The sequence below is a fragment of the Loxodonta africana genome, chromosome 3, assembly GCF_030014295.1.
Source record: "Loxodonta africana isolate mLoxAfr1 chromosome 3, mLoxAfr1.hap2, whole genome shotgun sequence".
NCBI classification, from domain to species: Eukaryota; Metazoa; Chordata; class Mammalia; order Proboscidea; family Elephantidae; genus Loxodonta; species Loxodonta africana.
The window spans coordinates 47,091,356-47,112,252 of NC_087344.1; the positions used below are offsets into that span (position 1 = coordinate 47,091,356).

At 48.9% G+C, this 20,897-nt stretch overlaps 1 protein-coding gene across 1 annotated transcript in view; it reads left to right on the top strand.

Moving 5' to 3' along the window:
• TNFRSF8 (TNF receptor superfamily member 8) overlaps nt 1-20,897 on the top strand; it is an 84,747-nt gene that overhangs the window by 1,551 nt on the left and 62,299 nt on the right. Inside the window, exon 2 of the mRNA XM_064279929.1 lies at nt 13,900-13,991. Within this exon, the coding sequence (XP_064135999.1) occupies nt 13,900-13,991 (92 nt within the window). The remainder of the gene's footprint in view (nt 1-13,899; nt 13,992-20,897) is intronic.

A 20,897-nucleotide genomic window follows, 5' to 3' on the forward strand; every position in this document is an offset into this window, starting at 1 on the left:
CTATATATTCTCCAAAGAATGTATGAATATATCCTCAAAGCAAAAACTATGAACACTACAGATAAAACTAAGTTCTTTTGACATTTCCTCATCCCAATTCCTTCATAGAAGTAACAGCCCTCATTGATTTGATGTGTTTCATTGCAACCCTATACAAATGTATGTCCATATCTTTATATTTTTTTAGCAGAAATATATAGGGTTTTCCATATACAATACTATACGGTACCTATGTTTCTTCATTTGATTTTCACAATGTCTACAGTATGTCTTGGAGAACTTTCCACGCTGATAATTATAGATCCTCCACTTGTCTTTTAAAATGCTGTCTAATATTCTACCAAGTGGGTGCTCCATAATTTAATTATTTATGTTCCTTCTCAATGGGTAATAAGGTTCGTACTCCTTTTTTTTTTTTTTCCTTCTGTTTTTATTGCTCTTGCAATGTACAGCCCTATATGGAAGCTTTTGGGAATGTGTGTGATTCTTTCCCAGGGAAGATGTGAAGAAGTGGGATATTGAGGTTACAGGGTAAACATGTATCCAAATGAAAAGATATTGCTGAATTGCCTTCCAGGGTAACCAATTTGCCCTCCCACCAGCAGTACATGAGGGTAACGACTTCCCCACATCCTAACCAACGTTTGATCTTATCAGAGGTTGTATTTTTGTCAATGTGACTGTGAAAAGGGCTCTATCCTTCTTGTTTTAATTTGCATTCCTGCCTACTAGAGGGGTAAGCATCTCTCCTGAGGGCCCAGCTCCTGGGTCATTTCTTGGCATTGGGAATGTGGCGGTGGGGGGGGGGATCTGTGGGGGAGGGGACTGCCTGCCCAGCACAGTACTTCCTCTGACCATTCAAACCTTTTTCCACTTCTGTTTTTCCCATAAAAGTCTGAGAAGCTTATTACTACAAACAAACAGATAAAACCCCTCAAACAACAACAAAGCAAAACACAAGCCAGGGCTTGAATCTCTGACTTTTAAATCCTTCTTTTTGATTGTACAAAGCATCATTTTGTGGCTGGCAGCGGAGAGCAAGAATGCCTACTTGCTGGCATGGAAACTTCTGAGGAAGACATTTAGCCTGTGACGCTTTGTATCACAGCCTCCCCAAGTGTGGCTTTTACAATGTTATCTAGGATGACTTTTGCAAATTCTGAGAGAAGAATTTATTACCATGAGGCTTCCCCTCAACACTCCACCGTTTTCACCCACAAGTAGGGCGTAGGGGCAAGCCCACGGCATTCCAGAACCAAATGGTGAACTCAGCAGTTAGGAGAATTCCCCCATCATCTTCCCAGCAGTACTAAGGGTACACCAAGATTTCCTCCAGTGCGCGTGGAGGACACACACACACACACACACACACACACACATTCTCCAGTGGCTGTTGAGTCGATTCTGACCATGATGACCCCATGTGTTTGAGAATAGAATGATGCTCCATGGGGTTTTCGTGGTTGTGACTTTTCAGAAGCATGTCACCAAGCTTTTCTTCTGAGGCGCTTCTGAATGGGTTCAGACTGCCAACCTTTCAGTTAGCAGCCAAGCCCTTAATCATTTTCACCACCCGGACACTCCTCTCCCACATCCATGCCCCCAAATTCCAGTTCGATTCTCCTCCAGCCCGACTTGGACTTAGAAGACTCTTCTCTGAGTTGGTGCTCATGGAGGTGCAAGGTTCTCATGAATGAATCTTTGCTCAGGTGATAGATAAGCTGTGTCACACCTCCCCCTGGGGTTTCCACTTTGAAAGTGTAGTTTCCCCATAGAGTAGAGTGCTGATGGTGGGATTTCAGGCATGGGCGGGAGGGCAGAAGAGACTTTTTGGTTTTACTTTGGAAAGTGGAAACTTTTCCAGGGCTGCTCAAATTCCGGCATGCAGGCAGAATTCCACCTTATGCACCAGGATGAGGGGACCCTGCTGTGAGGGGCACTGAGAGGTGTTGGCTTATCTTAAAGGTGGCCTCCCCGTCCTCTGTGAAAGGCTGGGGCAGCAAGGAGGACACATTTGGGGCTGGGCAGCCACATTACTCAGCTTGAGAGCAGTCAGTGCTGGGAGAAGGGCCACGTTTACTGTAAGTTTCTGCTTCTACTCGAAGGCTTTCACTCATATCAGACCTAGACTTGTTTCTTGAGTTGATTGTGATTCATCCTCAGGCTCGCCAGCACTCTCACCGCTGCTGTTCACCTCAGGAAAGTCATCAGAAGGAAAATGGGGCTGAAGAGTGTCTGCATCTGGGCCTGGAGAGTGGTGAGAGGCACAACAGATGGTTAGTTTAGGAGACCCTGGGTGGTGCAAACAGTAAATGTGCTCGGTTGCTAACCAAGCCAGTGGAGTCCACCCGGAGGTGCCTTGGAAGAAAGCCCTGGCCATATACTTCAGAAAAATTGGCCAGTGAAAACCCTATGGGACACAGTTCTACTCTGACACACATGGGGTCACCATGAGTCAGAGTCGACTCAACGGCAACTGTTTTTTTTTTTGAGGGGGGGGAGTCCTGGTGGTTCAGTGGTTAAGAGCTCGGCTGCTAACCAAAAGGTCGGCAGTTCGAATCCACCAGCCGCTCCTTGGAAGTCCTATGGGGCAGTTCTACTGTGCCCTATAGGGTTGCTATGAGTCGGAATCAACTGAATGGCAGTGAGTTTTTTTTTTTTTAATGGCCTACAGGGTTGCTGTGAGTCAGAATTGACTCGACGACAATGGGTTTGGCTTTTGCTTCTTTATGGTCTTTTTGGGGCCGTGCATTTGTCCTGTGGTGTGGGTCTGTCTGGTAGCATGGTCCCCATTTTCCAGATGGGGAAGTGGAGGAATGGTCTTGTCCACAGTCCCAGGACTGGGCAGGGAGAGAGCAGAATGAGAACTCAGGTAAGCTGGGCCCCAGGCCCAGAAGTGTATAATGTCAAAAAAGGCAGCTCTGGGCATTGCCAGTTCTCCGAGTTTCCCTCCCTTTCTCCTCCCACCATGTGTAGCGGCTGTTGGTGGAGGAGGGAGCTTGTTCCGGAATCTTCACTGCATATGGTTGAAAACCACTGACCATTCTCGGTAGCCTCACTGGTGGAGAGAGACTTTTATACACTGCTCAGTCCAGTTACTCATTGAGTGCCTAAGTCCTTCTCAGACATGCATCTTTGTTTCATTCATTCGTGCATTCTTCTAGCACGTGGTATGGGAGCAGCTGCCCTGTGCCAGGCAGGGCTCCAGGCTCCATGGGGCATTCGTTCCAAGCTGTCCCAGGTAATCATCCAGTCTCTGCTTGTACACCTCCAGTGACAGGGTGCTCACTCCCTCCCGAGGCAGTTCATGCCGTCTTGGGTTAGCTCTGATAGTTAAAAAAAAGACAAAAAGAACTGTTGCCATCAAGTTGATTCCTCCTCATGGAAATCCCCATGTATTACAGAGCAGAACTGCAACATAGGGTTTTCTTGGCTGTGATCTTTATGGAAGCAGATCACCAGGGTATTCTTCTGTGGCGCCACTGGGTGAGTTCTAACTGCCAACATTTAGGTTAGTAGTTGAGCGTAAACCACTTGCGCCACTCCGGGAATCTTTGCTCTGATGCTTAAAGGCTCTTTACAATGCACTGAAATCTATCTCCTTGAAGCTTCAGTCCTAGTTCCAGCAGATGGGGCTGCATACAGCAAGTCAGCTCCCTTTTTCTCAGAAATATCATTGTGTGATGTGAAGACAGTGACGCTGGGCCCCTGAAGTGTCCCAGCCAACCACACTGAAGTCCTCCAACTTTTATTTCTCATGTGACATGGGCTCAAAGCCTCTTGTCAACCTGTTGCTACCCATTCCACAAACACTTACTGAGCACCTACTGTGTACCAGGGGTCCTTGGTGGCACAGTGGTTAAGCACTGGACTACTAACTAAAAAGTTGGCTGTTGGAACCCACTCAGATGTGCCTCGGAAGACAGGCCTGGTGATCCATTTCTGAAAGGGCACAGCCTTGAAAACCCTATGGAGCAGTTCTATTCTGCACACATGGGGTCACCATGGGTCGGAATCGACTGGATGGCAATTAACAGCAACTGGGTACCAGGGACCGTTCTGGACGCTGCAGATATATTCATGAAGGGCCGAACCCGGTCTCTGAGTCATGGGACTGACATTTTGCTGGTGGTGACAGATGTTAAGCAGCCTGGTGGCAGTCACTGCAATGTGGTGGTGGTGGTGGTGGTGGGCGGGGGGGGTGCGGATTTTAACCAGCCGGTGTGAGAGAGACAAGAAGGCTCTCTTAGATCTGGAAAGCAGAGTGGCCTCTCTGAGACAGTGACATGCACACTGAATGGGAAGAGGGAGCCTGCCAAGGAGAAGACCATCCAGACAGGGAGCAGAGGTAAAACCTCAAAGCTGGAGGAACAGGAAGAGGCCAGTATGGCTGGAGTGAGTGGGCGAGGGGAGGGTGGTATGAGATGGTGGCAGAGAAGTTGGTGGATGGTGCAGACCCTTTGTGGATTGCGGTAAGAAGGATTTCAGCTGGGGAGCGACATCACGTTTTAAGGTTCCCTCTGACTGCTGTCTGGATGGTGGACTGTGCCAGCTGGGTGGGGGAATCAGGATGGGTGCTGGAGGCCAGGCTATTGCAGGGCTCCAGGGGAGAGATGAGGGAGCCTGGACCAGGGCAGTGGCACATGGAGGTGGGTATACGTTGGAGATGGAATGAAACAGGACCTGCAGATGGACTGAGTGTGAGTGCAGAGGCGAGGGGGGAACCAGGGGTCATGTCCTGATTGGGGGCTCCACATCCAACTGAATGGTGAGAGTTGTTCACGGAGGTGGGAAAAAGTGAGCAAAGAACAGATTAGGTGTTTGGAGAAAAGCACCGGTTCTGCTTTGCCTGTGTTCAAGCGTCAAGTGGGAGGTTGGATGTTGGTGTGTGGAGCTCCTGGCAGAGCTTGGCCCTGATGTGGGCCTCTGTGGAATTCTGGGGCAGCCTGGGCCAGGGCTGAGAGCATCAACACTACCCTCACTGTAGCCACCCTGCTTCTGTTCATGCAGCCCAAGGCCCCGTATTCTGTTAGCTGCCAAATTACCCTGTTGATTGATTCTAACCCCAGAGTCGGCTCTTTCATTCGTCCTGGTTGCAGTTTATATTAGTTTCCTAATAGAAATGCTGTATCATTTCCTAATATGAATTTGCTGCTGTAACAAATGTCACAAACTTTGTGGCTTAAAACAATACACATTTATTATTTTATAGTTCTGGAGGCCAGAAGTTTAAAGTGAGTTGGCAGAGCTGCGTTCCTTCTGGAGGCACTAGGGGAGAATTTGTTTCCTTATCTTTTCCAGAGCCTGGAGGCTGCCTGGATTCCTTGGCTCCTGGCCACTTCCTCCACCTTCGAAGCCAGTAGCATTGCGTCTTCAGAACGGGGGTGGATTATCCAATAGGCAAGGTGAGCATAGTGCTTACCTTGCTTACCAGATCATCTGTAATGAACAATTTCACATGGGTTTCACCACATCAAAGATGTGTGAAATTGTTCACTACAGATTAGTAAGTAAGTGCAAGTAAGCCTGTACTACTAGATAATCCACCCCTGCTTCAGAACGCTCTCTCTCTCCCCCTCTTTCTTTTTCTCTCCCTCTTTCTCTCCCTGACCATCCATCCACATTTTCTCTGATTCTGACCCTCCTGCCTCCCTCTTGTGGCGTAGTGGTTAAGTGCTACAGCTGCTAACCAAGGGGTCGGCAGTTCAAATCCTCCAGGTGCTCCTTGGAAACTCTATGGTGTAGTTCTACTCTGTCCTATAGGGTTGCTATGAGTCAGAATCGACTCGAAGGCACCGGGTTTGTCTTTTTGGTTTGGCCTCCCTCTTGTAAGGATATAAGTGATTATATTGGGCCCACCTGGATAATCCAGGCTAATCTCCCCATTTTAAGATTCTTATTTAATCACATCTGTTGTTGTTAGTTGCCATCGATTCCGACTCATGGTGGGTGACCCCATATGTGCAGAGAAGACTGCCGATCAGGTTTTTCAAGGCTGTGACTTCTAGGCCTGTCTGCTGCTAAATGTGTTATTTTACAGTTCCGTAGCTCAGAAGTCTGACACAGGTCTCACTGGGCTAAAATCAAGGCATTGACAGGGCTGCACTCCTTTCTGGAAGCCCTAGAGGACAATCTGTTTCCTGGCCTTTTCCAGCGTCTAGAGGCTGCCACCATTCCTTGGCTTCTAGACTCTTTCCTCCATTGTCAGGCCCAGCATCACCCTATCTCTCTGACCCTGCTCTGCCGTCATCTCATTTCTTTATCAGTCCCTCTTCTGTCCTCCCGCCCCCCTCCACATTTAAGAACCTGTGGTCACACTGGACTCACCCAGATGATTCAGGATCATCTCCCCAAGGTCAACTGATTAGCAAACTTACTTCCACTCGCAACCTTAATTCCCCTTTGCCACATCACCTAATATATTCACAGGCCCTGGGGATTAGGACGTGGACATCTTTGGGGATCACTATTCTGCTGACCACAGGCCCCTTCCCACCTCTTTCTTCCACCCCGCCTGGTAGGTACTCAGTCAGGTTGCCCACTATTCTTGAAAACTTCATCTCAAAGAGGGTGCTTACCTGTTCCTGGGGTTCCCTATAGCCAGGGACTCCAGGTTCCATCTTTGTGGCTGTTTCTGGGCCCACTGTCAGTGGGTTTTCTCTTCAACTGTGGGGTCAGGCTGCGTGGAGCCATGCACACTCCCCCTCAGCTCCCTGGGGACCAGAGGTGGGAACTGGGCGATTCTCAGCCTGACTCCTGCTTCTAGGGTGTGGCGGATAGGGTGAGGGATGCCTCTTGTGGCTAGGGACAACTAGGTGTGCCTGTGGGTATGCTTAAGGTGTGGGAGGGCCATGGCTTCAATGTCAGGTGGTCTGTAGGTCTGGAGCTCAGGTGAGCACTCAGGGTGGAGAGAGGGGTTCAGCGCCTCCCAGAACCAGGAGATGAGGAAGCCCAGCATGTTGGCAGTATAGCCTAGCGGTTACTTATGAGCAGGGATGTAGGAGGCAGAATAATGTCCCCCCCTCCCCCAGATGTCCACACCCTAATCCCTGGAAACTGTGAATATGTTATGGTACATGGCAAAAGGGACTTTGTAGATGTGATGAAATGTGTGGACCTTGCGATAGGGAGATTATTCTGGATTGTCTGGGTGGTCCAAATCTGATTGCACGAGTCCTTAAAAGCAGAGAGCCTTTCCCAGTGGGTTAGAGAAAGATGAGACAGAGAAGGAGAGAGATGCAACATGAAAAGGACTCAGCCTGCCCTTATTGGCTTTGAAAATGGGCATGAGCCAAAGATTCGGGCAGCCTTTAGTACTAGAAGTGGTCCTCAGCTGACAGCCAGCAAGGAAACAGGGACCTCAGTCCTGTGCCTGCAAGGGATTGAATTCTGCAAACAACCTTAGTGAGCAGGGAAAAAGATTCTCCCCTAGATCCTCCAGGAAAGATGTGGCTCTGCTGGACACCTTGATCTTAGTTTCATGAGACTAAAGTCTCACAGCCCTGGGCTGCGGGCCCCATCCTCGTGGCCACCCCAGTCCTACCTCCTGCCTCTGGTTGGACCCTCCCAAGAAGGAGGCAGATAGCCTGGTGGATAAGAGCATGAGCTTGTTGCAAGACTGCCTGGGGCCAGATCCTGGCTCTGCCACTGCCTAGTTGTGCAACTTTAGGCATTTCTAAACTTCCAGGTGCCTCAGTTTCCCCACCTGTCAAATGGGGTGATCATAGTACCTACTACTTGTTGTTGACCCTTAGAATAATCTTTCCTTTCAGAAGCAAAATGATGTAGCACCTGCAGCTTCAGTCTTTGGGCTCTGCTTCTGGTAGACCAGGCCTTCTCAACCTTTAACGTGCCCACGACTCTCCTGGGGGGGCCTTGTTAAAATGCAGATTCTGATTTACTAGGTCTGGGGTGGAGCCTGAGGGTCCGCATTTCTAACAGGCTCCCAGGTGATGCCAGTGCTGCTGGTCCAGGCGCCTCACCTGGGTGATAAGGTGTTAGAACACACAGAAGTAGGAGACCTCAGTGGATACTGGCCCCCCACACGCCTGCCCCAGGAGAGGGTGGGACTTGCCTCTCCCGCTCTGGCCCCCTTTGGGGTTTTGCATTTGATCTGACCCCTTCTTCCCCCTCTCCCACCCTTACTCCCACACCAGCTCTAGATTCTGGCTCCCCCAGGTATCGCCCTGTTCTGTTTCCTCCATTCACCTAAGACCAAAAACCAAAAACCCACTGCCATCCAGTTGATCCTGGCTCATAGTTTACGGAAGCAGACTGCCACATCTTTCTCCTGTGGAGTGGCTGATGGGTTCGAAACGCTGACCTTTTGGTTAACAGCCAAGCCCTTTAACCACTGTGCCACCAGGGCTCCCAGATGAGCTCAGGTGGGGCTTTTTGAAAGTGAAATGTACCAGGTTTTACAGGGAAAACCAAACTAACCTGAAAATAGAAAAAAAAAAAATGGTAAGGTTTCAGCCACTCTCTTTTTATCTCGATGCCACTAAGGCTGGCCACGAGCCTCTGGGTTGTACAGCTCATCACCCTGCGGGACACCTTGCTTTGCCTCAAACCTGTCGGGGAACCCCACCCAAAAGCCCCCCTTCCAGTCCTTGGGGTTTCCCCTTCTCCCCTCTCTCCTCTCTGGACCCCCTCCCCTTCCAGAAAGGGGCCAGAGCACTGTCCCAGCCATCTTTCCCACTTCCCTGAGGCAGCAGGAGCTGGTGGGCCATCCAGGACCTGGATCCTAGGCCAATGGGAGCTGGTGGCTCTTGCCAGACAACATAACAGACCTCAGGGGTGGGGTGGGGGCTGCCTTAGATGCTGAGGCTGCTGCAGCTGCGTAGTCTGTGGGAGGCTGGAATGGGTGAAGGGCTCATGTAAGTGGGAAGTAAGGGCAGTGGGGGACAGTGGGGTAGATGGGGAGCTGGCAGAGGGTTGCAGTGAGGGGGGCTGGGGTGAGGGCTCTGTCTGGGGCAGGGGACTGGCTTTTGGGGACCACAGACAGTGCTGCAAGGGTCCCAGATGCCTCCTCTCTCCAGTTTCTGGGAAAGTGGGTCATGTCTCTGACTGAAGTGAAAGCTTCCAGGGCTTGGGGGAGGGTGGTGGTGGTGGTGGTGGTTCTGGTCCCGGTCCCACTTAGCTCCCTGGCGTACAGTAGGTGCTTGGTGTTCTGGTGGAGTGGGCAAGGGTCAGATGACCTGGATTCAGATCCTGACCCGGCTACACAGTGTGACCTTGGGCAGGGCTCTTCACCTCTCAGGGTCCAGTTCCCATGGTGTAGGGCCTCATGGGGTTGCTGTCTTCAGTAGCTGCTATTGTCATTACTTCCACAACAACAAGTATGCATTGAACTGACCCCATTTTCTGACGCTTCTAAGACAGTGACATCATAGGCAAAAAAATTCCCCAGTGTCCCCATCAGAGAAGGCTTCCAGAGTGGCCTGGGGACATCTGGGGTGGGTGTTGGGTGATGGGGTTGAGCTGTCCAGCCTATACCTCTGGGAATAGCTGCAGGGACTTGGGGCCCAGTCCATATGTGGGGTTAGGGGGCTTCTCTCCTTCCCCTATGCCCCACAGGGAACAGAGGCCCCCAAATCCTCTATTCTTCCCTTCATGGAGCTCTGATGAGCTGGCCCTGGTGACCTGGCTGACATCCCATGGTCCCACTGGACGGTGAGAAGACAGCAGCCCGGTAGTGGCACACTGTGTACTCTACCTTCCTGTCTCCCACCGTTTACACAGAATTCCTGTTGTGGTGTAGTGGTGAAGTGCTACGGCTGCTAACCAAAGGGTCGGCAGTTCTAATCCACCAGGCACTCCTTGGAAACTCTATAGGGCAGTTCTACTCTGTCCTATAGGGTCACTAAGAGTCAGAATTGACTCGAGGGCAATGGGTTTGGTTTTTTATGGGTCCTGTTGTTGAAAAACCCAACAATCTACTGCTGTTGAGTAGATTCCAACGCATTTCCTGAGCACTTGGTGTCCTTCAGGTGCCATTAGTTACATGTGTGGTTTTGTACATTTGCTTTGTTTCTCTCTGTCTTTATGTACCCACATATTATTGTTACAGTGACCCCTGTGAGAGCTGGAACTTGGCAGGACTGCTTTGTTTTTCCAGGTCTCACAAGTTTTCCACCTTTCACAGGATGCAATCGTACCACTTTTCTTTTGCTCGTTTTAGTGGAAAATATTTGAATTTTCCTTCTCCGACAGGTTTCTGCCTTACACGGGTTCTGGCTTTCACAGGTTTTACTGTATTATTATTTTGTTTTACTGAACCATTTGCTGGTTAGTTGCATACATTGTGGCCCTCCATCCCTAAACATCCCATCATGTTTCTTCTACAACAAGGACATCTCTTAATAAACAAATGACCAAATTCAGGGCATTTAACACTGATATAATGTTAGCAAGCATAAAGTCCGTATTCAAATTTCACCAGTTATCCCAATATTGTCCTTTATAGCAACCCCCCTCTTCCCCACTATTCAAGACCCGATCCAAACATTGGTCATGTCTCTTTAATCTCCTTTAATCTGGAACATTCCTCAGCTTTTCTTTGTCTTTCACGCGTTGACATGTTTGGAGCATCTGGAGAGTCCGGAGAGTCCCTACCTATAGGCTTTTGGACTTGCATCCAAAATATATAAAGAGCTTCAACAAATCAATAAGAATAGCCAGACAACCCAATTAAAAAAAGAAAAAATAACCCAAATCTGTTGTTAAGTAGAAAGTCCCTCAGTTTGGGTTTGTCTGATGTGCTCTCATGATGAGGTTCAGGTTATGGATTTTGGTAGGAAGACCACAGAAGTGATACTGTGTCCTGATCAGTGCATTGGATATTTAATTTTAAAGATGGGGAGCTTTGGGTCCAGAGAGGGGGAGAGAGTTGGGGATATAGTGAGGCTTGAATCTCCTCTCTGCACTGAGCAGCTAGGTGATCTTGGGTCGGTGATTACCTCTCCGGGCCCTCATCAACATAGACTGGGGTGGAGTAAAGGAGAAGTTGTGTGAAAGCAGGCACCCAAGGCCAAACTCAGGGGAGTGAGTGCACAATACTGTTGGCTCCCTATTCTTCCCTGCATCCCCACATCCCATCCCTCCATTGACCAAGGATGCTGGAGCCAGGAGATGAAGGGGAGCATCCAGGGCTCCCCTTCAGCCACCCACAGATCCTGGCAGAGTGAGCTGGGGCCTGAGACCATGGCCCCTCAGATCCTCAGGCTGTCAGTGAGGTGAACAGGCAAGCAAGGCAGGGAAACCCAGGCCGACAACCAGAATTTCTCCCATACTTAGCCGGCCCAGCAGGTCGAACCATAATACCCCTACCCCACCCTATCTGTAGGCTTCTAAACCTCACCTGGTGAGATGTTGGGATTCAAGGAGAATCTTGGGTTGTCCAGGAAGCTCCCTGCCCCCTGGAGAGGCCCCCAAGAGCCTGAGAGAAATGAGATCCTGCTGGAGGGAGGAGGCTAGATGTGGGCTGGGAGAAGAGGATGTCCTCAAGGCCCTGGGCTCTGGATTAAATGAGATAGAAGACACACAAATGTCCTGAGACCAGTGTCATGCAAATGTCAGGTTATAGTTATTATTTCAAATTATTATGGTGATATATATGTGAAAAAACAGAATAATGTAATCAACACCCCATGTGTTCCCCCCGCTTCCAGCCTCACTGGCTTCCTTTGTATTCTCTGAACATACCAGAAATACTGGTTTATTAATTTTCACTGTTCCCTTCAGGGGAGAGAAGAAGGAGGCTTTAGGGCACCACCTCTTCTGCATTCTTCCTCCAAACCAAGAAAATTGCATCTCCATTCATCCCACAGTGGCCACTTTCTTTGCCAGGCCCCATCTTGGATGCTGAGGACATGGAGATGGGACACAGTTCCTTCTTCCCTCCCTCCAAGGAGTTCACCATTATGAGTCTCCCTGGAAACCTTCTTTGGTGCACCACTGTCATCCCTCCAGGAAGGACAGAATTATTTCCCCAGGATTTTAGCAGAAACTTTTCTTCTCTTGAACCCCCTCTAGCAGTGGGGCTTAACTTTTAAAAAGCCCCAGAAACACATGGAGGAGTCTGTTAGAAATTTAGATTCCTGAAAAAAGTGACCCTTGACCCCGACCTCACACCATGCACAAAAATGATTTCCAGATGGATTACCAACCTAACTGTAAAAGGTCAAATACTTTGTCCAGAAGACAATGTAGTGAATGTCTCAATGACATTAGGTGGCCAAATATTTCTTAAACAAGACCACCAAAAAGGCATTCATTAACCCTAAAAGAAAAGATCAATAGATTGGAGTCCACTAAAATTAAGAATTCTTGCTCAACAAAGGACTCCATTAAGAAAGTGAAAAGACGAGCCATAGAATGAGAGAAGATATTTGCAATACATATACCCAACAAAGGACTTGCATTCAAAATATATAAAGAACTTCCACAAATCAATAAAAGTAAGACAACCCAATTAAAAAAAAAATAGAAAAAAAGACTCAAATAAGCATCTTCCACAAGAGAATATCCAAATCACTAATAAGCATGTGAAATGGTGCCCAACATCTTTATTCATCAGAGAAATGCAAATAAAAAACACAGTGAGTTATCACTACACACCCACCAAAATGACTACAATTTAAAAAACTGACAATACCAAGTGTTGTCAAGGATGTGGAGCAACTGGAACTCTCATACACTGCAGTGACATGTCAATTGGTATAATCACTTCGGAAAACTGGAGAATTTATCAAAGCTGACTATACACATACCTCAAAAAACCAAAAAATCCACTGCCGTCGAGTTGATTCCAACTCATAGCGACCCTATAGGACAGAGTAGAACTGCCCCATAGAGTTTCCAAGGAGCGCCTGGCGGATTTAAACTGCCATCCTCTTGGTTAGCAGCCGTAGCACTTAACCATTACACCACCAGGGTTTCCACACATACCTCATGACCCAGCAATTCCAGTTCTAGGTATATATGTAACAGAAAGATGCACATTTTGTTCACCAAAATATATGGATAGGAATATTCCTAGCAACATTATTCATAATAGTTGAAAAGGGCAATTAATCCAAATCTCTATCAAGAGTAGAACAGGTAAATTGTGTGTATTCACGCAGTGGACAAATTCCTGCTATGTGTAACAATGTGGATAATTCCACAATATAATGTTGAATTAAAGAAACCAGTTGCAAGAGAAGGGACTGTATGATTATACTGTGTAAAGGTAAAAAACACAAAACTAATGTATAGTGTAGCAGTCAGGTTAGTGGGTGCCTTTTTGGGGGTAGTGAGTGGAAAGGGGCATGAGGGAAGCTTCTGGGACTGGTGATGCTCTGTTTCTTAATTTGGGTGCTGGTTGCATTGTGTGTTCACACTGTAAAAATTCAGGGGACTGTGCACTTGAGGTCTGTGCACTATTCTGTATAGGTGTTAGACTTCAACAAACAAGTTTACCAGACTTTCATATTGCTAGGCCCACCCCAGAGACCAGGTAGGAGGCAAATGGATTAATCCAAGCGAGAGCTGATGGTGGCTGGGACCAGGGTGATGGAGGGGTAGGGAGAGTGGTCTGAAGAGGGCAAGAGGATTTGCTGGTGGGTTATATAAGTATATGACAGAAAGAGAGAGTCAAGGAAGATGCCAAGGTTTTTGACCTGAAGGCTGGAGTTGCCGTCAACTCCAGTGGGAAAGATGGGAGGGAGGAGCAGGATTGAGGGAAATAGCAAACGAGGAGATTCCATTGTGATTTCTCTTCTGTAACATGAGGTTCAGCTCAGGTCTGGATTTGACATCCAGTGCAGACCAGGCTTCCTGGGGCCAGAGGCAATGGGGGAGAATGTATGTCTGGGGCCCTCCTGGCCTCACTAGCTCTTGGTTTGTCTGACTTTCTAGGATCGAGGCCCCGAGGACATCTGTGCTGGAGACCCCAACCGCTACTATGACAAGGATGCTGGGAAGTGCTGTTACCGCTGCCCCTCAGGTGAGTGGGGATGCTGGGGATGCAGATAAGGGGTGGTTTTTGTCCTCAAGTCACAACCATCTGGGGGGACTGGTGAGCAGGGAAGATGGGAGCAAACATCATCATTGGCATGGTTGGTGAAAGATTTCTGAAGTCCTTCCCCAATGTCACAGAATCCAGAAACTTTCTCTTGGAAGAGTAGGGCTGGGTTTGTTGCTGCCACATGGAGGAAAGAACATCTCTGTGCATTTTTGCTTTTAATTTATAGCTGTCTCTTATTGAACACTTACAATACACTAGTCTGAAACCTGTGTATGCATTGCATCATCTCGTTGTTGTAGTTGTGTGCTCTCAAGTCAATTCCGAATCCTAGTGACCCTATTGGACAGAGTAGTACTACCACATAGGGTTAAATGCTGAAATCTTTATGGGAGCAGGTTGCCAGGTCTTTCTTCTGTGCAGCAGCTCGCGGGTTCAAACCTTCCACCTTTTGGTTAGCAGCCAAGCGCTTAACCACTGTACCACCAGGGCTTCTTAAAATTTCTACTTTTTATTCCCATTTGGGAGATAAAGACATGGGGCTCAGCAAGATTAAGTAACTTGCCCAAGGTCACAGAGCTGGGAAATGGCGGAGCTGGCTGGGGCTGGAGCCCAGGGCTCTGTGATCCTAGTTGTTGTTTTTAGATGCCATTGAATCAGTTCCAATTCGTAGTGACCCCATGTATAAGAGAATGAAACACTGCCCAGTCCTGCGCCATCCTCAGAATCTTTGTTATGCTGGAGCCCATTGTCACAGCCACTGTGTCAGTCCATCTCGTTGAGTGTCTTCTTCTTTATCACTGACCCTCTACTTTACCAAGCATGATGTCTTTCTCCCGGGACTGGTCCCTCCTTATAACATGTCCAAAGTATGTGAGACAAAGTCTCACCATCCTTACTTCCAAGGAGCATTCTGGCTGTACTTCCTCCAAGACAAGATTTGTTCATTCTTTTGGCAGTCCATGGTATATATAATATTCTTCATCAACACCACAGTTCAAAGGTGTCAATTCTTCTTCGGTCTTTCTTATTCATTGTCCAGCTTTCCCATGCATATGAGGTGATAGAAAATACCATGGCTCGGGTCAGGAGCATCTTTTGTCCTCAAAGTGACATCTTTGCTTTTTAACCCTTTCAAGAGGCCTTTTGCAGCAGATTTGCCCAAAGCAATGTGTCATTTGATTCCTTGATAGCGGCTTCCATGGGTGTCGATTGTGGATCCAAGTAAAACGAAATCTTTGACAACTTCAGTCTTTCCTCTGTTTATCATGATGTTGCTTATTGGTCCAGTTGTCAGGATTTTTGTTTTCTTTATGTTGAGATGTAATCCATACTGAAGGCTATAGTCTTTGACCTTCGTCAGTAAGTGCTTCAAGTCCTCTTCACTTTCAGCAAGCAAGGTTGTGTCATTTTTTTTGCTTTCTTCATGTCTTCTGTCCTTGATCTGTGCCCCTAGCGCCTGGACTATCAACATCTCCTGACTGCCCAGCAGCTCCGCAAGTCCGTTATGGTCCTCATCTGCTCTAGCCCAGAACATGTATTTGCCCCAGGGCAGCCAGGACTAGAGATCTTTCAGTGACCAGTCTCCTGCCCGGAGCTCATTTCCTGGAAGGCCCGCCTGCCCCCATCACGGTGGTCTGTTCCTAGTAGATTATCAGGAAGCACTTCCAGAACAGGGAGGACCATTGTTCTTTCCGCTTTGCAGAGGATGCTCAGGGCGGAGGAGGGAAGCAACTAGAACAGGGTCCCCAGGCATTTCCATCATCTGTGGTTATTATCAAAAGTCCCAAGGCACATCCAGTGACCTCAGCTGTGTGAGGCATCAGATAAAGATGAACTGTGGTCTCACCTCCAGGATCAGACAAGATCAGAGGGGAGGAGAGATGTTAGTATGCCAGTGAAGGATGTAAGGAAGCTGCTGTGTACAATGGTCCATCATAATGGCTGCAGTGCTTGGAGGAGGGTAGGTCATTGGGAGTGGGCGAGAGTCATCAGGAAGATGCCCTGTGTTGGTCCAGACATAAGCTCATCTAATCCTCCAGCCATGCTGTCTGGAGGTAATGATAGGCCCACGTTACACAGGAAGGCTCGATGCCTGCCTCAGGTCCCATGGCGGGTGTGTGGCTGGAGCTGGACGGGATCCGGTCAGCCTGATTCTAGACCTGTGGCCTTGTTAATCCACCACGAGATGCAGACCAAGCCCGTGCTTAGGCCACCAAAGGACGAGAAAACCTTTTGGGAGATAATTTGATACTTTCTATTCCCCCAAATAATTCAAGTAATTATGGGTGGGGAGCGGGGAGGGGGTGGGGAAGCAGAACTTTATTGGACTTTCTCACCTTTATTTTGTGGTTTAGTGTTGATTTTGAATTGTATATCAGGTAGGTCCCCATCCTTTTTTCAGAGTTAGGACTTCAGTGATTAACTGGCTGGGCCTCCATCCATCCACCCATCCACGCACCTACGCATCTACCCTCCTGACTTTTCACGCACTCTCTCGCTCACCTGTCTACCCATTCTTCCTCCCATCCATCCTCCCATCCATCCATCCATCCATCCATCCATCCATCCATCCATCCATCCATCCATCCATCCATCCATCCATCCATCCACCCACCCATCCACCCACCCATCCAGCAACTGTTTATTGCTAGTCTCGACGGCATAGGGTTTTCAGGGGTATAGTGAGGTCTCTTTTTACCCTTCGAGCCTTATCTCTCTTCGCCTTTCTACAGGAACTGCTCTGCCTGGTGTCGTCTGAACCACCTGTGCACTTCTGAGTCTCTGGGCCTTCGTGCGTGCCTCTCCCTCCACCTATGATGTCCACCCCACCTCTCCCTGCTGAAATTCTGGCACCCTTCCCTGCTCTACTGCCCTCGAAAACCTAGTGCTGGGTGGCTCCCACACTTCTTCTCCCAGGCCAGCCTCAGTCAGGGTTTTTTAGTCTCTCCCTTTGGAGTAATGTGCCCTACAACATTCTGTGGCTTTTCTTGGGATTCACAGTTCCAGCCTTGGGAGAAAGACATTTCCCTCCCACCTTCCTCTGGCCCCTTTGATCCCAGCCTGGAGGGACCTTGATGGGAAGTTGGTGGGGGGAGGGGGGAAGTGACAGCCCAGGTTCCAGGTCAGAGGTCTCCTCCCTTGAGGAGCTGTGACTTAGGAAGGGGGGCTCCCTTCCCCACCGCCCTTTTTCAAGATGCTGGTGATGGGGGTGGAGACCCACTGAGCACCTATGCTAATGCAGTGGGTGAGGCATTTTGCTGAAGTTTTAATAACCCTGTGCTTCCGGGCAAGGGAGAAAGGAAAAACGAAAAACCCACAAAAACTCCTCCCTTGGTCTCTCGGGGAAATTTCTGACATTTTGACTGCCCTCTGCAATCAGCGCTCAGCTGTGAGGCTGCATTTATACGGGGGCGGGTTGGTGAAGGGAGGAAGCCTGGAGATCTTTGAGATTGAGAGGTTTGTTGTTGTTAGGTGCTATCCAGTCCGTTCCGACTCATAGCGATCCTATGTACAACAGAAAGAAACACTGCCTGGTCCGGCGCCATCTTCATAATCCTTGTTATGCTTGAGCCCATTGTTGCAGCCACTGTGTCAATCCATCTTGTTGATGGTCTTCCTCTTTTTCACTGACTCTCAACGGCAGCAGGATTTGTTTTGTTTTTTTGGTTCTCTACTTTACCAAGCATGATGTTCTTCTCCAGGGATTGGTCCCTCCTGATAACATGAGAAAAGTATGTGAGATGAAATCTTGCCATCCTTGCTTCTAATAAGCATTCCAGCTGTACTTCTTCCAAGACAGATTTGTTCATTCCTCTGGCAGTCCGTGGTATATTCGGTATTCCTTATCAACACCATAATTCAAAGTCATCAATTCTTATTCGGCCTTCCTTATTCATTGCCCAGCTTTCACATGAATATGAGGCGATTGAAAACACCATGGCTTGGGTCAGGCGCATCGTAGTCCTCAAGGTGACGTCTTTGCTTTTTAATACTTTAAAGAGGTCTTTTGCAGCAGATTTGCCCAATGCAAATCTGAGAAGTTTAGATATCATCAAATCCCTTCTCTCACCCAGAACTGAAATCCCGTTTCTGACAGATGGTCCCTAGCCCTCTGCTTACTTACCCTCAATGACAGGGAGCTCGCTGCCTCATAACAACGACTAACACTGATTGAGCATGCTGTATACAACGTCCACTGTGCTGAGCCCTTAGTCTAAATTAGCATGTTGAACCCTTACAGGGACCCTGGAAGGTAGGTGAGGACGCTTTGTGATGAAATGGTTAAGCGCTTAGCCGCTAACCGAAAAGATGGCAGTTTAAAACCGCCCAGTGGTACCACGGATGATAAGCCTGGTGTCTTAGTCATCTAGTGCTGCTATAACAGAAATACCACAAGTGGATGGCTTCGACAAAGAGCAGTTCATTCTCTCTCAGCCTAGTAGGCTAGAGGTCAGAACTCAGGGTGCCAGCTTGAGGGAAAGGCCCACTCTTCCTGTAGGCCCTAGAGGAAGGTCCTTGTGATACATCAGTCCTCCTTAGTCAGGGAGCATCCCAGTGCAGGAAGCCCAGGTCCAAAACGCTGTGCTCTGCCCCTGGTGGTATGAGGTCCCCAACTCTCTGGTAGCTTCCCTTTCCTTTTAGCTCTTGAGAGATAAAAGGTGGTGCAGTCCACGCCCCAGGGAAACTCCCTTTACATTGGATCAGGGATGTGACCTGGTAAGGGTGTTACAATCCCACCCTAATCCTCTTTAACATAAAATCACAATCACAAAAGGGAGGACAACCACAGAATACTGGGAATCATGGCCTAACCAAGTTAGTATACACTTTTTTGTGGGGACATAATTCAATCCATGACACATAGTGACCTGCTGTTGAGATTGCAGCCAAGAAAACCCTATGGAGCAGGAGCAGTTCTATTCTGTAACACATGAGGTCGCCATGAGTCAGAATTGACTCAATGGCAACCACTACCACCACCACCGAGAGGTAGGTGCTATTATTAAACATCCTTAGCAAGTGAGGTAGGACAGTGGGGGTTCAGTAGTAGAATTCTCACCTTCCATACGGAAGACCTGAGTTCAATTCCTGGGCAGTACACTTCATGAGCAGACACCACCTGTCTGTCAGTGGAAGCTTGCATATTGCTGTGATGCTGAACAGGTTTCAACAGAGCTTCCAGATTAAGAAGGACTAGGAAGAAAGACCTGGCAATCTACTTTCAAAAATCAACCAATAAAAACCCTATAGATTACTATGGTCCGATTCACATCTTATCATGGGGATGGTGCAGGACCAGGCAGCGTTCTGTTCCATGAGTTAGGGACCAACTTGACAGCTAACAAGAAGCAAGTAGGAAAACTTGGAGACGGAGAGGTTCAGGGATTTCCCCAAGGTCACAGGCTACGTACGAAGCGGCTCAGCTGGGGCTTAAACCTGTCCTTCTCACTCAGAATCCGGAGCTCTTCACAGCTATCCCGTACTCATTGCTTCCTGGGAGGCAGTAGAGCGCACTAGTGAGGAGCTGGTGTTGGGGCCACACACCCACTTCCTATTTCACGCCATGCTTCCAGGACCCCCGTCCTCTGTGCCCAGGCTCCCTCCCCGCAGGAGCAGGAAAGGGTCTGTATGAGGCTCACCCATATGTTGGGGAGAAGGTCTGTGAAACCAAGCATGGAGGTAGGTAAGATCATGGTCTGTTTGGGCCTGGGTGGTGTGTCCACCTTGTCTGGGGAGCTGAGGCTTTCTCCCAGGGCTGTGAGAGGAGGGCTTCACCGGCCCCGCTCCCATGCCTGTGGATAAGCCTAGCTCCTCACGGGGCCTGCAGGCCTGGCATGAGGGCTGCTGCCTCGCCATCTGAGACTCTGTCCTGTGGAGCCCCTCCTCACAGAGCCTCTTTGCCTCCCTGGGTCTCCATCTTTGCTTGACTAGCTCCTTGTCATCCTTCAGGTACAACTTAGCTGTCTACTCTCCCTATAGCATTCTCTTCTTTCTGCACAGTGGCCTCCTCTGTCCCCGCTACTCTTGCCCGAGCTTGGCCGGTGTACAGCTCTCTGTCAAGTCTGAGTTTCCTTCAGGGCAGCAGGAGGGACATTCGACAAGCATCTCAATTCCAATTCCAGTGAGAGGAGAAAGCCTTGGGGGTAGGGGCACAGATAAATCCAGATATCTGCCTCTGCCTCTGATATCAGTGTTTTAAGACACTGGCTCTGGGTACCCAAGGCCAGACCACTGCTGTTTGTATGTGTGTGTGTGTGTGTGTGTGTGTGTGTGGCGGGGGGCCACAGAGGTAAGGGTGGGGGGCAGTGGGCTAGGAAGAGTCTCCAAAATGTATCTGCTGCAACAGGCTGGTACGATCTGGGGTGATACCGCTGGGAGCCGCAGGAACACACTCCTGGGGGACCTCATCTGGATGGAGCACTCAGGGGAGGCTTCCTGGAGGAGGTAGCAACTAAAGGAATCTGAGGTTGAGCAGGAGTTGGCTGGGCAAGGGTGGGGAAAGTGTGTGCTCTGGTTAGATGACACAGAATATACAAAGACTGGAGGTGGGCAAGAGTGGCTCACTCAAGAGCTGGAGGGGTTCCATTTGGTTGGAGAATAGGGTGTAGAGAGGGGGCGAGGTGGGGAGGATGGAGTGGCTGGTGGCTTAGACTCAGGCAGGAATATTTCTCCATGTGGGAGTTTCTGGGACCAAAGCAGCTGGGGCTGAGTTGCCTGTCTGCCCCGAGGCTAAACCAGAGGTGAGGTGGTGTTGGAAATGTCTGTAAGAACAGCTGGAGGCAGGAAGGTGCTAACCAGAGACTGGGGGTGAGGTGTACAGGGCAGAGGAACACTGGGAAATCATTCCAAGAATACCTCCACAACTCCGGAGCCTTTCTTAACCATTTTT